This window comes from Sprattus sprattus (assembly GCF_963457725.1).
Source record: "Sprattus sprattus genome assembly, chromosome: 10".
Lineage (NCBI taxonomy): Eukaryota > Metazoa > Chordata > Actinopteri > Clupeiformes > Clupeidae > Sprattus > Sprattus sprattus.
In genome coordinates this window covers 19597151-19615415 of record NC_137908.1, presented here as the reverse complement: position 1 = coordinate 19615415, position 18265 = coordinate 19597151, and the positions used below count along the sequence as shown (strand labels likewise).

General features: G+C 42.1%; 1 protein-coding gene across 1 annotated transcript in view; it reads right to left on the bottom strand.

Annotated features, from left to right (window-relative positions):
* The window catches only part of cacna1da (calcium channel, voltage-dependent, L type, alpha 1D subunit, a), a gene marked incomplete at its 3' end in the record, with an annotated part of 70053 nt that extends 66291 nt beyond the window's left edge, over nt 1–3762 (bottom strand). The window contains exon 1 of the mRNA XM_080846590.1: nt 3685–3762. Coding sequence (XP_080702716.1) covers nt 3685–3747 — 63 coding nt within the window. The 5' untranslated portion in view covers nt 3748–3762. The remainder of the gene's footprint in view (nt 1–3684) is intronic.
* Nucleotides 3763–18265: the final 14503 nt, after the last annotated feature.

The following is an 18265-nucleotide window of genomic DNA, read 5'->3' as shown; positions in this document are numbered from 1 at the left end:
AGTGGGAGCTTTTTGTGAAATCAAGTGTTATCTAGTATTGTGTCTCTTTTTCTTTGTATGTCTGTCTTTCTCACTGTTTCTCTTTGTGTATGTGTGTGTGAGTGATCATGCATTCTGTACAATTGCAGGTACATGCACTGCATGTGCTAGTTTGGATTGAGTGTGGGTACACCTGAGCATGTTTGTGTTAAATACAGTAGGACACACATGTGGGAGTATGTGTTTGTTTGTACATTGATGTGTGTGAAGACTAAAGTTCCCATCCTGTCCTTTGCCATCGTACTTCTGTAAGGGGTTGGGACCACTGGCCTCTCTACCAATGGTCTCAGTTTTCAGTTTTTCAGGGGGAAAAACTCTTTTGCTATTTATAACAAGCTGACGCACCTGACAAACCTCCTTAACGAGGCTGGGAAGAGCAGGGCCAACGAGGCCTCCGTGACTGTCTTCTGCACAGCACTAAATTTCCCCCCTGCCCAGTCCAGACTTATGCCACAAGACAGAAGACCCGTTAGAGCCTTTTGTTTTCTCTGCCTCTGTCCTTATTTCTTGATCTTCCTCTCAGTGCTGTGCACTACTCAGCTGCTCTCTCTCTTTCTCTCTTTTGCCCTCTTTTCATTCTTTCTGTCCATCTCCTCTCCTGCTGTCGATGTATTTTCACCCTTCTCACTCTATCGCTCTTTCATTTTCTTTCTCTCCATTATGTCTCTTCATATAAGATATTGTGTTGGTCTTTTCAACACAATGACACATGTTTGTGCATGCCTGTGTAGAAGGACAGGGAGTAAAGGAGTGAGACAGGCACAGACTGAAAGAGAAAGAGGCAAAGAGAGAGAAGAGAGAGGAAAGTCACTATGCCCTTGGAAGAAGCTTACCAAACAAAACATTTTCAAATACCCACTACTGATGAAGTCTATTCCCCAGGACACTGCAGTGTGGTCTCCTGGGCATTGCACACATAACAGTCACAGGAGAGTTTCTGACTGAGACCCTATTAAAGAGGAGCACTCAAATGGCAGCCAATGCTCAGTATCATACAGTCCTGCATGCACTGTGTGAGGGTACAGGGAGCTCCACCATTACTGGAACCACAGTAGAATTCTAATCTAGTGTGAATTTTAAAGGTCTGTAACACGAAGATGTGAAGATATTGCCAACATTTGTATTATTCAGTAAAACGTTTAGGCTGCTCATACTTCATCAGACTGATACTGATCATACTGATCTCGACATCCTTGCAGCCAACCACTAGATTCAGTGCACACTTAAACTCTCTCACTACCTAATTACATTCATCATTATGATTGATAAAATATAAAATCCTAGCACCTGATATGATACAAAAATCTGTCTGAATAAAGAAATCTTTGAAATATAGTAAAGCACACATATATGAAATATCTATATTAATATACACATAGTAAACTTAAACCATGGGGGCCAACATCTGTTCCCTAGCCCACCCTGTGCAGCTTCACCAACACCTAGAGAACCGTCCTTTGTCATAAGATACAGATGAACACCTGTCCAATTCAAACAGTAACATCATTAACATCTGGCTCCATGGCCGTCGTTAGACCTCAGTATTTGGATTTATTAATCTGTCATTCCGACCATCTATTAAAACCCTTGAAAATTATATGATTGCATTGATCAAATATGCAGGTATGTTTTGGGTCCTCTGTGTGTCATTCAAACAGCAGATCTACTTCACACAACTTGACCCACGCGCAGTTTGTGTGAGCATGACAGAGAGACAGAGAGAGAGAGAGAGAGAGAGACTGAGAAAGAGCACTGGTTACAGGGTTTGTCATTGTTAGCATCCGGTGGTAAGTGACTAATACACTAACGCAAAACTTGAAGGCTGACCATTTGGGCAAGAGTAAGGTAAAGGGAAATAAGGAGAACCGTTTAGACTCAACTTTTATGTCTTCCAGTTCAGACAGCACTCTATAATCCTCAGTTTACCCAACAAAGCTTGACATTGTGTTTTCTGATATTCAAATATGATTTTCACATGAAACGGGATTTTCTGAATGCTTTCTCCATTATTAACATGAGTTTATGGGTAACCTACGCGATGTCATTGTCCAATGTCAGTGTGACCTTGCATAAAGTGTTTTCATGTAGACAAGAAGTCGGGTATAATGGATTGGGTAATGTCAGACAGAAGATGGGCTCTGCATGCCATGGGCTGTCTTTTTACAGGTCTACAGGTCTTGGCTAAGCCTTGAATGTTTTCAACTCCTAGCAGCACCCCTGTCTGGCTCTATGAGCTTTCATGCTGCCGGGAGCACCTCAGGTTTTCACAGCTGTGGAGCCCTGAACCCTCTGCAGGAGCTTTGCTGCCCTCACTCTCTCTACATGCATGTTCCAAACAGAAGCAATGAGTTTCATTTGTTCAATGCTGTAGCAACTTGACACACTTGCCTCAGTCCTCATTCCTCAAAGGCATTATGCATTTCACCCAGCAAATACAAACTGTAAAAACAGTGTACGTTTTCCTAATCAGGAGACCATTTACTTGTGATTTTGCTTAAAATGGGAATACTGTACATTTTACCTTCAGTCTTGGACAGTGGTGTATTTAATTTTGCATTCAAATCAGTAGACGCTGATTTAATATCTCTCTGCTCCTGTGACCTTTTTAGTGTCCAATCAACTACCAGTTCCCTATGCCTGTTCAGTGTATCATTATAGCTTCACTGAATGGTATAACTGTAAGTGCTCAATTTGACAATTAAATCCCAGAACCAATCTAAACCCTGAGCTATGATAACCAAGTGACCCTTTAGAAGTGTGAAAATGGTCTATTTTGTCGGCTCGATCTCAAGACACCTGGACAGAACAGAACTCAATAGAGCGAGCATGCAATCAGAGTTCTTGAGGATGTATTCATCTCACAAACCATTAAGCACTTCTTCTATCATTTCTCCCTTATTCTGAGCAGCTGTCACATCTCGCTACATAGGGATACAGGCTCACTCTGAACAGCAGAGCGGTGAATAAGACCCTACATCACCAACAATGCATAACAGCGGCAATGCTAAGTGCCACAGAAGCAGTAACATAATTTCCCAAAATAGATTTCACTCACAGAGATCTTTCCAAGCACCAAAGTTGAAGTGTCAAAAGATTACAGATCCAACTAGCAAATATTCAAAAAGTTTCAACGTTCACAGTATCCTCTCCAGACATTACTGGCACAAGGGACTAAATAACGCAGAGATATGTACAGCAGTATAACACAGTTCTTTTTGGGACATGTAAAAAACTAACAGAAACACTCCAAGCAAACATACAGGTCTTCTGCCAGCAGCAGCTCATCACTAGCCTGATATTCATCAAACCATAAAGAATGTCCCCACCAACACAAACTCAATTAGAGTGGTGTCTTTACGCTACATTTGACTAGTAATACTGTAGAAAACATGGCAGTGGCCAAATATTTAGATATTCAGTCAAACCAACCATGCAGAAACTATATAACTATGTATCGCAGTTGGAATGGTTTCAGAAAGCCAATTAAATCAGCAGTCCAGCTTCTTAACACGCTACCCCTTCTGACCCGCAAGGGGAAAAAATCCAGATGCAAACATCCTTACTAATGTGAGAAGGGTTAACGGTAGTCGATATGAGTTAGACCCCAACATAGTGATAGGTGAAAGGTTAATTAAATGTACTCACTAGGTCATGGTTTGTTGAGTTGGAGTCATCTAAAGGGAAGGGGATGTACACAGCTAAGGCCATACAGTTGGCAAAAATAGCAATCAATATAAAGATATCAAATGGCCTGAAAGGAAAGAGTTAAGGAAAACACTGTAGAGCATACGACACAGACATGCTATTTTACATCATTCATTTCAGTAGGTCATATTTTATTATGCACCCCTAGAGCAAGTTAACATATTACACTCCGTATACTACACACTGCACAGTAGTGTGCTACACTAATGCAGGAATAAGGGGGATGCTTGCTGATACTAGTAAAGCACTGAAATCAAAAAACCGACCCCCCCAGAGTCCACATGAGAGTGAAGGCTAAGCTCAGAGAATTACTACATCTTTCTCCTTGTGCCATAACGGTATTTCAGGATTTAGGACACAGTGACTTTGACTGTGCCTTGAGAGCAACCCAAATGACTTTGTAATGCTGGGTCTAAACTATTTGTTTGGCTGATGACACATGGGACAACTTTCTGGGTAACACTGATGAGAGAAACGCTGTCTTTATACAATCCAACTTCTACAATTATATTATACACTCAAAGGTTATTTGCCGTTGTCAAATATCAGATATATTTCCTATTCCAAATATTGCTCCTTAGTGTCTCTGCTGGCTATTTAAAGCAATACTGCCCCGAACTTGCCAAATGTTCCATGGGCTCAGGCGTCAGCACACACTGTGCACAAGTATATTCTAACCCAGGGGATTCACAGGAGGCTAACGTCATGTTCATATGTCGTCTAAATGTTGTTTAAAAACCTATCTACAGATACAGTACATGAAACCTTCATTGTGCCCTCACAACCTTTACACATAAGGAAGCAAACTTTGCAAAATCACTGTGCCTGGTTGTGTGGTTTTCATTAATGAAGCTACCTCCTCAGATTTGACTCTTTATCTTAAATCAAACAAACTCTCCATTTATTCTGCTTTGTCTCCTCAGTCTCACAAGCTTGCATTAGCTATGTTTTCCACTATAGGGCTAAGTGGAGGCGAGCTAGTGCATGTCAAGGCCAGTTGCATTTCCACTGTCACTTCCAGGGTTTGATCGTGCCTCCTCCGGGCTTCCTCAGGGCTAGCAGCCAGGGGCTTTTGGCCCACCCTTGGGGGCAAACAGGGCTCACTGGTGCTTGAGGCAGTGTCAAGGTGAAAGGAGGGGTTAGCGGAGTCATGTAAAAGAGGTTCAGCAGCAAATCAAAATAACTAGTCACTATCAAATAACCTACACGCTATCAAATAACCTTAAGATATAATAAAATAAAGAATAGATGGAGGTGGTCTGCACACAAAATCAGGGCTCTGTTTAACATTTGGCCTACAAAAAATGTGTAATGGTAGTTCAAGTAGGGAAGAACAACCAACAAGATTGTAATACTTTTGATAGGTGTCCGTTCTGACTCTGTTAATGGGCATAAAGGCCAAGATATTTCGAGTTACACAACTACCAGGGTGCTTATCAATTAAAACCGAAGTCTGTTACAACTTAAAGAAGTGAATTTCCCCCGTGCAACAAATCAATGATCATGATACATCGCAGATAAAATCTCAACATATTTCAATACGATATATAATATTAACACATATGTATGGATGTTTAATTACCATCAAATGAAAAGCTAATTTATTGCAAGGAACTAATAGCATGCTTTAAACATAGGCTAGGTTACCTAGGACGCTTACACGGAGGCAGCATGTTATGGGTTTAAGGGCAATACTGCAGGGCTATCTATCCTATAGCAGAAATGCAAATGTTTTTGTTATCATGGCTTAAGGCCCAAGGCCATTGGCACCTGTCGGCCCAAAGATAGCCCTAGCTCGCACTGACCTGATAGTGGAAACACAGCTACTGATTTCATTGCTGCCCACAGGCAATGAAAGGTAAAATGTGACAAGCTGAATTTAACGGCCTAGTATATAAGAACCCATGGTTAAATGCACACTCTGCATTCACACTGTGTTTTCTTTTCAACTCATACATAAACACACACCTAAACACTGGCAAAGATAGATTTAGTCCCAGAACAACAGAGCTCACACATAAACACACACACACCAACAAACTATCAAATATACCTGGAGATAGCTCTACACTACATCCCCCCCCCACACACACACACACCCACAAAACCCTCATCGCAGCCCCACACAACACAGTACACAACCAGCACAAACAGAGAAACACTAACATACATCACATAAAGAAACACAGCTCTCTTTTCAATGTACACCCTTGTCTGTGCGTTTGGGACTAGAAAAGGATACTTCCACTCCACCAAGCTGATGCAGGCTCGACGAATGGGATTGTTGAGTTTGAGGCAGAAGAGGGCTCTGGCAGCCCGTGTGTTGGCCGTACTGCCCTGCTTCTTGCTTTTGGCATACTGCGCCCGCTTGCGCTGGGCCAGAGAGCCAACCGCTGCAGCCGGCGGGGCAGAGGGTGCGGCGGGCACCAGGGGCGCGGCAGCAGGCGGCGCAGGTATGGCGGGAGGGGCAGTTTCGGCCGCTGGGGCTGAGGCTGGCGCACCAGCTGGGGTAGGAGCAGAGTCGCTCATGGCTGGGCGGGCGTAGGCCTGTGGGTGGTGCCCAGCGGCATGGAGGTGGGTGTGCCCGGGGAAGGTGGCTGAGCGCAGGCACAGGGACGGGAGCGGGAGCACGGAGAGGCCTTACCACCGAGCAGCCGGCACGTCACCAAAGACAGGAACTCTGGTGCTGCTGGCATAATTTGCCTCTGAGGAGAGAATGAAACAGACAGTCAGGGAGAGGGAGAGAGAGAGAGAGAGAGAAGGACCACCAAAGGCGAGTACCAAGCAAATCCATTAAACAGTCCACTCAAGCCTTACATAGCATTGTTGGTGTTACTGTAAGGGAATAGTGTGGGGGACCACAGACCTGTACTGTGGCCCGTACCAGATCGAGTCAAGTGCTAGACTCTTTAAACTCAAGTCTGATCTCATACTGTTCAGTCCACTTCTCTCATAATGTCACAAAATCCACCCACAACAACAATTCTCCCTCGAACACAAGAAAAAAACACCCAACCGCTCACTTCACCAATGTCTGTATTTTTGTTTCCACTACAACAAAGATTTACAACTGATATTTCTTTCAGTGTTTCACTACACCTACAAGGTATCATAATAGGCTATAAAGTTACTGGATGTCAAGTGGCTTCCTATATTCAGTAGTTTGCCTGGTCTGAAATCCTGCTAGAATCAAATAACTAGTGTGAGAGAGAGAGAGTTACACACAGTGGGAATTTTCAGGACAGAATTAGAACGGCTGTTTTGAAGATGTAGGCAGAGGGTATCAAAAGCACCAGTGGATCCAAAACCACCTCATCAGACCACACTCAATGTGCCAGTTTCCTCTCAGTTTGTGAGGGTTGCTGATAGGGGATGGGCAAAGTCGCAGGCTTTGGAAAAATCAATGAATGTTGCTTAGTTCTATGAAAATAGGTTGATTTGACGAAAACAACTTGAGTGTCTGGCCCTACACTTCAAACACCATTATGATAAACAACAGCCCCTGTCTCTTCTCTGTCTAGTAGGGTCTTGTCAATAACAATACAATTTACAGCACAAAAGGGCTGTAACTCGCATTAAAACAACGCCAAAGATGAGATCCTAGTCAAACCAAAAACAAACGCATAAGCTGTGTGAATTCAGGACTGTCACTCTAATACATCACTGGTCGAATTAGTTGTGTAAGTCCTTGAACTGCTAGGCCCCGCAGAGAAAAGGAGACGCTGAAAAAGGTCACATCGCCTGTTTTTTTTTTTTTTTTTTTGCCACAGAACCCGGATACACATTTGACAGCCAATCAGTGGGCGAAAGTAATTACAACACACAACGCGTTAAGTGTGTATCGGTGTGGTAAGGTATAATGGGAAAATTCATATGTCTCGTTTTGTTATAATTTCATTCTGAGTTCACACAAATCGACTGCGAAGCGACGCAAAGATGCAAACATCTACTGGCATTCCCAAAAGCGATGCCTAACACTATACGAACAATAACCTTCATCGCACGTACAGTGGCTCTCCTTGAACAAAAGGATGGGGCATTTTAGTTAGCAACCTAAATGCCAAAATATTTCGATATGACAAGAGAGCATTGTGCCTTTGGTAGCCTAAATAGTGAAATGCGTGACCATCAGACTATAATGTTCTAAGTGTTCAATATTATCAGCTGATGTTGTGGATGGATTTTAATGGGTTACAACGCACCTTTACGACCGTGACCATACGCGGTTTTTGGCATTTTTACGGCCAGCGGCTGTCAGCTCAGTGCGTTACATACATTATTTTAAAGCCCCCATATTCTTACACCAGCTCATGGCATACCCTAAACCAAGCAAAGCCTCATGGAAATGACCGTGTAATATAACCAACATGAGTGACACCGGTAGAGAAATGCAATGTCCCTAATACAGCAACCTAGTCAAGTTGGCATATTTTGTTATTTGGTGTAAAGAAGTGATAAGAATCACCATAATTGCCTACACGAATGAGCATCCGGCAAATCTTGCATATCAAAATGTTTCCATTTGCTCGTGTATCACTAACATTCATACCTTTTCTGAAGACTTATTTGCCTGCGGACGTCTCGGTTCTACCCACTCGACTTCGATGACGAAAGTCCACAGATTCGGCGACCAAAAATGTCTAGGTCCGGTCTCAATTGTCGAATTAAAATACATGAGCTCACAGGCAGCAGGGACGCATATGCGTTAATAAAGCACTTCCATGTTGATCGCTATGAACAACCGGGAGAGCGCGAGTGCGCACGAGAGCATCCTCGTGTGTCCGCTGCGCTGGCCGTTTCTCGTCACGGCGTCAGTGAACGGTGAAATGAGCACATCACAGCTCAGCTATCCCCCTCTTGGCTCTTCCTGCATGCACAGGCTCTCCTCATTTACATGACATGACAAAAAGAAGTCGAGGGAAAAGAGGTTTTCTCTCACAAACCCATCTAGTTTCCAAATTTCCTAATTTGTGTAATATTGGTGTATGCAATCCTCTTAATACATCACTAATAATGCGTCAAAGCGTCTTTCGGCATTTGGGTCTAAATCACACTGAACAAGCTGCCGGACCGGATTCTTGTGTCATTCGTGTTAACATGAATTTTCTCGATGTGCATTTGACAAAAAGGCATGTATAAACCGAACGCCAGGCTAAATTGTCAGCGAAGCTCAAGAAAAGGCGTGTACAACTAAGCCACATGCTAGTCGTTTTGTTGATGGCCCACGATTTTAATCCCCTATTTGCTCCAGGCCAATGGTGTAACGTTTGAGTGAGGTTTACTGTATGCCATTGCGTCCTAATCTGCTGCAGTCAGTAAATAAAGTTTGGGGAGGAGTGAGGGCCCGTATACGCTCATCGCAGGCGTGGAGCGCTGACCCCTTTACGGAAGGTCACCATGAAACCACCATCATCCGGCCTATTAAAAAGCTCATTTAGATCATTACACCAGGCTGTCAGAAGTGCCGACAGTCGTATAACTAGTTTTTATGCTGTGTATATTACTACTTGAAGCACAATGAAATTGTTACCAAAAATATTTCAAAAAGGATAAATCATTTCACAAAAGCTGCAAAATGCCCCCCGCGGGCTCGACTGGACACGCAGAAATAGCCAGCAGCTTGAGGCCATTTAGCATATAATACCAGGATAGCAGCCCAAATTGGAACAGATGCCCTCCAGAGTTTGCTCTCGGGGTAGGGTCAAATCGTGTAGAACATATTGTCCATAGAACATACTATGAATACATACTCAGTTGCCAGTTTGTAAGGAACACTGAGCTAAAACTAACACAGTTGATTATACAAGTCTTGCAATACATCTAAGCTTAATGAAGATCATAATATTCAATATTTGTTTAAACTAATTTAAAGAGCTGTTGATTCAATTGTGTGTTCATTTTGGAGATTGCAGTTTGTGTTGCTGTTGAATTGTATTGCATTTTACTGACACGTGTTCTGTTATTTTGACCTCCCCATCAGCTAGGCAAGGCGAAATAACAACCTTGGTGTTTATTTCAATACAGATTATAGTAACAGCACCACAAACTACATTTCCCAAAATGATCATACAGCTTAATCACAATCTCTCTTTAACTGTTTCAACATCAATTGAACCTTATAACAATCATTCATTGTTATATTGACTTATTGCAGGTTTTTGATATTAGACTGCATTCGTTTTCACAAGGTGTACCTAAAAACTGGGAACTGAAGGTATTTTTTGACATGTCTGGTAAGGTTTTGTATAAGCATTTCTATAAATAACATTTCCACTCAGCTGCTAAGAAAGCCAACAGCATCAAGCCTGATCTACTTTCACACTTGCTGGATCTTGGATTACACCTGGTGTTTTCTAGAATATTCCTCTAAGCGTTCCTTGGAATATATCAAGAAGACCTTTTTTACATCCATTTCTATCAGATCAGACCTATCATCTGAAAATATACCTGTGCCCATATCAGCTTTTTGTATTCACAAAATTCTTAAACAAGTTGGAAGCCATTTACACCAAATAGGAGGATGTTCAGTTTCGATTCTACCATACAGAAATATCCTCGTCTATGCAGTAACACAACAGCAAGGCTTTCTCATTGATGCTCCCAAATGCCAGATGCCTATTATGTGAATACGTTCCACATCTACCCTGGAAAAGAAGGTGAAGGTTCCAGTAACCATAAAACAAGTTTATATGGATACATTACAGGCTATTTGTGTGAGCCAAGAAAGCCATCATGTTTAATGAATACGTTCTCCCCACTGTAAATGTGCTGCACTGCTGTGAGAGTTTTTTTCCCCTGATAAAGGATCCACCTAGGGACCCTCTCAGTTCAAAGAGCACTATAGCCCTCTCACTCATCTTTTTAGTTGTCTAAGAACATATGCGTCACAAACCATGTCTTGTTTGGTGAGTCTACATCTTTCGTCAAACACTCCATCTCCTATACCTTACTATACTCCATACATTTCTTGAGTGTGTGAAATGTGGCCGTTCCATACCCGTATGTCTGCTGTGCGTGTGATGAAGCTGAGGGGTCCTTCATCATTTTCCTGGGGGTTTAATCACCAATATGACGGCTTAGGTACTCCCAGTTGCCTTGCGACAGAGAATAAGGATAAACTAGATTACTTCACCTGCGGTGTCTGCTTACCAGTGTAGCGCAAGGTAATGGTGTCCCCTGAAATCATCTGAATTATTTAGGTAACACAGGGGTGATGAAGGAGGCCGGCCATTGCCCATATGCCCCAATGAAGTGTCATTACTCCTTTTTAATGTCAAATGACAAATAGATGGGAAATTCCAGGGTAAAGGTATGAATGTAATTTTTTTTTCATAGTAATCCAAGATCCCCAAGTTGCTTGAACTGCATGTCATGACCTGACAATAACCCTGTTGCCATTTGATAACGAAAATAATATTATATGATAATTATATTTCAGACTTGTGTTTTCTCCTCAGATGAAGACTCAAGTGAGAGTCTTTTTATGTGGAGCTTGCTTGTGGCAATGAACCACAGCCATGTATGAGGTCCATTCATTCTTAGTTTCTTTCAGTTTTGAAGGACCCCTCTTCCACACAAACAGTTATTTGGGTTCACATAGCTTCCAAGTATAACTTTTTGATAAAAACCCTGTCATTTTTTCATGACAAAATGTTATATATGATGATATCATGATCGATACATTATGATATTTATGGTGAGCTCACAGGTGTGATTGAGTCAGAATGCTGCTATTGTGAGATGTTTACTTCATGAGGCATTCTGTAATGGAATATGCCGGACCTTCTTCTTGCTTGTGGCCCTACACTGAAATCATTTATGTTGGCCTTGATCATGTCTCTATCTCTCCTGTTCCTGTCCCCCACCCCCATCCCTGCTCTCTCTCTCTCTCTCTCTCGCATTCTCTCTGTCTCTCTGTCTTCCGAGCTTTGAGGTGATGACCTGCTTTCCCTTCCCTACCTGCCAAGTTGATTTCTACTGGAGTTATCACGCCACGGTGGACTGCTGTGATGCGACGGCTGAGCCCTCTATGTTGGTTCTCCAGGTCTGATGAGCCTCTGCAGTTATTCTCAGCTTTAACTGAATGTGTGCACTGTAGGTTTATACACAGGAAACACACACTCACACAGACATGACTTGTGTAAGGCATAAAACTCTCTCAAAATTATCAAATCTACACAACTCTACGTTCATGTTTTATCAAGTTTACTTGGTCATTCAAGTGTATTTGGTTTTATTGGAATCCCCCTGGTTTATTCAGTTGTTATTATTTACAATTACAGTTACTTACCCATTTGGTTTACACCTTACATTCAGTTTGGTTGTCACATTTAAGCTTACAGTTTATTGTAGTAATAAACTGTGCCTTTGAACCATCTATTTACCATAACCATGTACCAAATACAATTTATAAACCATCTATTTAACTCCTCGTGTGCCATTACATACTGCTTGGTATTATTGGAGGTCATTTAATAATTACATGGACTCAGATTAATTGTATGTTCCGCAATATTTACCACTCTTATGCACTCTTTTGTCCCATAAAGTTCAGACACGCTTAAGCTTTCCAGCCTGGTGTTTTTCAGTCGATTAGGTAACACTTTTGGCTCCCTTTTTTAAACAGGAAGAAGGCTGACAGAGGAGCGAGAGGGCCCTTGCGAAGGGGTAGGTGAGAGTATCATAGATATACACAACCATACTAATACACAGATCTAATAATGCAAACACTTGCAAGCACATGCATCCACAAGCATGCGCACACCTACATACCCAGTTCATCATGCATTCATTCACATAGTCACAGTGAAGGACAAACTCCAGCCTGATCACAACCACATAGGTAAAAAAATTTCAGTTTTTCTCTCCACAGATTCCCTGTGTATTCAGAAAACAGTATCAGGTCACACACACACACACACACACACACACACACACACACACACACACACACACACACACACACACACAGACAGACACACGCACACGCACACGCACACACACACACACAGACACACAGACACGCACGCACGCACACACACACACACACACACACACACACACACACACACACACACAGACAGACACACGCACACGCACACGCACACACACACACACAGACACACAGACACGCACGCACGCACACACACACACACACACACACACACACACACACACACACACACACACACACACACACACACACACACACACACACACACACACACACACACAGACCATAACACACCTACACACACACACATACACTACCGTTCAGAAGTTTGGGGTCACCCAGACAATTTCATGTTCTCCATGAAAACTCACACTTGTATTTATCAAATGAGGTCAAACAAGGTCGGAAATAATGATTTTTATTTGAAATATTAATTTTGTTCTTCAAACTTTGCTTTTGTCAAAAAAGGATCCATTTGCGGCAAATTGCAACATTGGAGACCTTTGGCATTCTAGCTGATAATTTGTTGAGGTAATCTGTAGAAATTTCACCCCACGCTTCCTGAAGCACCTCCCACAAGTTGGATTGGCTTGATGGGCACTTCTTGCGTACCATTTGGCCAAGATGCTCCCACAATTGCTCAATGGGGTTGAGATCTGGTGACTGCGCTGGCCACTCCATTACAGACAGCATACGAGCCTGCTTCTTCCCTATATAGTTATTGCCTAATTTGGAGGTGCGCTTTGGATCATTGTCCTGTTGTAGGAGAAAATTGGCTCCAATCAAGCGCTGTCCACAGGATATGGCCTTCCCTATTTAAAATCCTTGAAATTTACCTTGTACAAATCTCCCACTTTACCAGCACCAAAGCAGCCCCAGACCATCACATTACCTCCATGCTTGACAGATGGCGTCAGGCACTCTTCCAATATCTTTTCACCTGTGCTGCGTCTAATGTTCTTCTGTATGATCCAAACACCTCAAACTTTAAATTCGTCCAGAACAATTTTTTCCAATCTTCCTCTGTCCAATTTCGGCGTTCTTTTGCCCATATCAATCTTTTCTTTTTATTGGCCAGTCTCAGATATAGCTTTTCCTTTGCCACTCTACCTTTAAGGCAAGCATCCCAAAGTCACCTCTTCACTGTAGAGGGTGATACTGGCGTTTTGTGGGTACCATTTAAAAAGCTGCCAGTTGAGGACCTGTGAGGCGTCTATTTCTTAAACTAGACACTAATATACTTGTCTTCTTGCTGAGTTGTGCACCGGGGCCTCCCACTTCTCTTTCTACTCTGGTAAGAGCCAGTTGCTGTTCTATTGAGAGAGTAGTACACACCATTGTAGGAAAAGTTCAGTTTCTTCGCAATTTCTCACATGGAATAGCCTTCATTTCTAAGAACAAGACTAGACTGCCGAGTTTCACGTGAAAGTTATCTTTTTTAAGCCATTTTGAGAGTATAACCGAACCCACAAATGTGATGCTCCAGATACTCAACTAGCTCAATTGAAGGCCACTTTTATAGCTTCTCTCACCCGCAAAACAGTTTTCACATAACATAATTGCACAAGGGTTTTCAAGGGTTTTCTAGTCATCCATGAGACTTCTAACGCGATTAGCAAACACAATGTACCATTAGAACGCCGGAGTGATAGTTGCTGGAAATGGGTGTCTATACACCTATGTAGATATTTCATGAAAAACCAGATATTTCCACCTAGAATAGTCATTTACCACATTAACAATATATGGTGTATTTAGGTTTAATTTATTGTCATCTTCTTTGAAAAAAAACAGTGCTTTTCTTTGAAAAATAAGGACATTTCTAAGTGACCCCAAACTTTTGAACGGTAGTGTACACATACACACATACACACACACACACACATACACACACACACACAAACAGACACTCATACACACACACACACACACACACACACACACAGAAATGCATTCTCCTTACACCTGTTTCAGAAAAGCAACCAAGCTGCTACTCCCACCCACAACTACAGTGTAGCTAGCTATGTTATATAACTTTGATACAGAACGTGTTTCATACTAAAACGTATAGCCTGGGTACCAGACGAACCTAGCCCAGCCCACAACATTTGAGGTCAGGAAGTTCAGTCTGGCATTGCTCCCTTGGGGCGAAACTATGCTGTTCGGACCAATCAAATTTTTAGGGCCGGCTATATACGATGATGGACAGGATGATCAACAGTAACGTTATTAACCACGTCAAAGAGCGCTTGAGTTGAATTCGTTTCAACAAGCATGGCTGCCGCTGGAGAGCTGAGATTCTGTCATCAAGTCTATTTTAGAAGACATCGACAGCGCATTCATTTTGAAAGAGGAACTGAGAAACACGATCAAGGCACTTGTTGGTCGAAGACATTTTTTGCCGTACTTCCTACGGGATTCAGTAAAAGTTTAATTTATCAGCTGGCCCGATGGTCTACGACGTTATGGTCATACTACGTTGCTCTGATTGGTTGTAGGTCTATCCAATTGAGCAAAGAGGCATTTTTTTCCTGGTTTGTTGAAACACGCCCCATAATCACAGCCCAATGGAGCAGTATCAGACTCATATTCTGACTAGAATTATGAGTATGACAACGTCAGGCTGAGTTATGTAGTAAAGAAAGGATTTTTTACTGTAAAGCATATTTTCACTAGATTGTCTACAGAGAGAATGTAGTGAGCACATTTTACATTGTGCCATTGGTTAACAATGTCATAATAAGCATTGTGTTGATTGTGTGCGTGTGTGTGTGTGTGTGTGTGTGTGTGTGTGTGTGAAAAAAGAGCTGCATCCTTTATTTGTTTTATGTAAGGGCTCTGCAGTAAACAGCTGTTAATTTTTCCTGGCTGACAGCCAAAGGCTCTCTTCTCCTCTGTGGAAAACCTTTTTCACTCGTTTATATTTCCCTCCATTTATCTGCGCAGCGTTTCAAAACAATCTGATTGCGGTAAATCTCCCCACTTCACCTCTTTAAGAGAAATGCTCCCTCCCTGAGCTGGCAGACAGAGCCTTTTTTTGGATCCTGTCTTCAGTCTCTGTAGTGTGTGTGTGTGTGTGTGTGTGTGTGTGTGTGTGTGTGTGTGGTTTTGCGCATTTTCCGTGGTATTTATTTAGGAAGAGAAAATGAAGCTTCAGCGAAGTGGAGATAGATATATTGGTTCACGTTCGCTCGATCACTGAACCTGATTCAATGTGTGCGCTGCTATATTGTTGTTCTGCCCGCCATCACCTACAGCGAGATGTTTAAAAGAACACGATTATAAAGAATATGCTATTGGTGGCATTAATGCATAAACTGTCTATTATAACAATATAGATGTGTACATGGCGAGATTAATAATTTCTACAAGGGACATGGGTTCACTACAATATATATATAGACGTGGGTGCAATCAATGGTTCATATTACGTTCGGAAAGTTTGCGATTTCAAAAAAAGTCCTGTTTGATGTCTCTAATTTCAGCTGTGGCAGTGGGGAAATGTATTGACCAGTGCGCGGTAGCAATGCGTTGAGTACCTGTGTGAATATTTGGCTGAGTGAAGGCTGAGATATACCAACTGCTGATGCTATAACTGTTAGAAATGATCCGATGCCAATATTTGCAATGTTGTCCAGAGTTTGATGAATTGAATGCAATGTGATCTCCGGTTGGAGGGCTATATGTCGTCTCTGATCTGGTTCAGTAATTGAAGTATTGCGTGGCTGGTTAACCTGTACCGTCTAATGATTTGTGGTTCATTTAACTGAAAATGTGTTATACGAGTTGAAAAAAATATTTCTGTGCACTATCTCTGTCTTCTTTCTTCGCCTTGCTCTTATCACTGCTGCCGTATCAACGTTTTCAGACTCAATGGAAATGCGCTTCCTGGTTAAGACGTGCTTTTATGAGGCGGAGAATATAGCGCGCAAATCGGAGACGTGCGCTCGCCAGGCAGTTTAGTAAATACCACGCAATACATCATTAGGCGCACTCCTCCCATTAAAGTGCGCTTCACGCCTACGTTACCACCCACGTGGCAGGTACACACCCTCAAAGCGTTAATATGCGACTCTACTCAAATGCGCCCCCTTAGTAAATACCGTTTTATGTTTACGACCGCTATTTTACGCCAGAAATGGGCGCAATCCTGTTAGTAAATCAGGCCCTCAGTCTATAGCTGTGATCTGCATATACTGTTTTTCCACATATCCATATCAACACAGTGGCTTTGCTATGATGCCGTTTTTCCTTTTTGATTGTACAGAGAATTAGCCAGTGTGTTGACGTACAAACACACATTGAACACTTGTGTGCCTTTTTAAAGCTCTTCTGTTCAAATTCGCAAGACATATGTACCAGTTCCAAAGGAGGAAAGTGGTTGTGATGTGAGATGCTGTGACATAACCCCATAGGAGGCTGGGTACAGTCACACAGTCTCTTTTTATGAAGTGTTCATACTCCTTACATAGCGTACTATACAATATTATGTATGACGTGTTTCCATACTGAACACTTTGAAATAATGTTTTGGTACAAAATGCACTCACTGTAAAAGTGTTTTTTGTTATAAACAACAGTAAAGTATGGTGTAATTCTTATCACAGTATGACACCTTAACTTTTAAGCAATATTATATTGTGTACATTCTAGCACTTTAAAAGGCTAAAGGTACACTGTGTGTGTGCAACAGTGCTTTGGAAAACAGGAAATATTACTGAAATATGTGTGATTTGTGTGTTTATGTATTCAGTCCACTGTAGCTGGTTTTGTCAGATTGCTATAAAAAGGTTTGACCAAACAAAGACAGGAGTGTATATTAATCACAATAGTGTGTAGTTACAAGATTGAAAAAGTCTAACCATATGAATAGTTGTGTTTACCATTTGACACAAAAGTTCGATTTTGTGAAGGAGAGAAAGGTTTAAACAAAAAGTAGAGTTTCAGAAAACATGTATAAGCAGTTGTAAAACACTGTAATGTGTTAGGTTTTCCTTTTGCAGATGGCTGCAAACTGGGTTTTCACGGTGTCTTTTCATAAATCCTGCAGTAATAGTGTGTGTGTGTGTGTGTGTGTGTGTGTGTGTGTGTGTGTGTGTGTGTGTGTGAGTGTGTGTGTATGTGTGTGTTGGCCAAGCTGTGTGAAGGAGAGCAGTAGTGATGGGGCCTGAAAACCCTGCAGCGCAGCTGTTCTCCTGGTGCATCATCAACTTCATTTCGGAGCCTGCAACACAGATACACTCACACACACACAGACACACACACACACACACACACAGACACACACACACACACACACACACACACACACACACACACACACACAGACACACACAGACACACACACACACAAACAAACACACACACACACACACACACACACACACACACACACACACAGACACACACAGACACACACACACACAAACAAACACACACACACACTCACAAACACACACACACACACAGGGTCAGAGAGAGGGACTCTTTTCTCATGTCTATTCTGTATTCTCCACCATACAAGTGGAAAAAATGGTTTAATCATTAACCCCAGTGTTTCCCCTACAA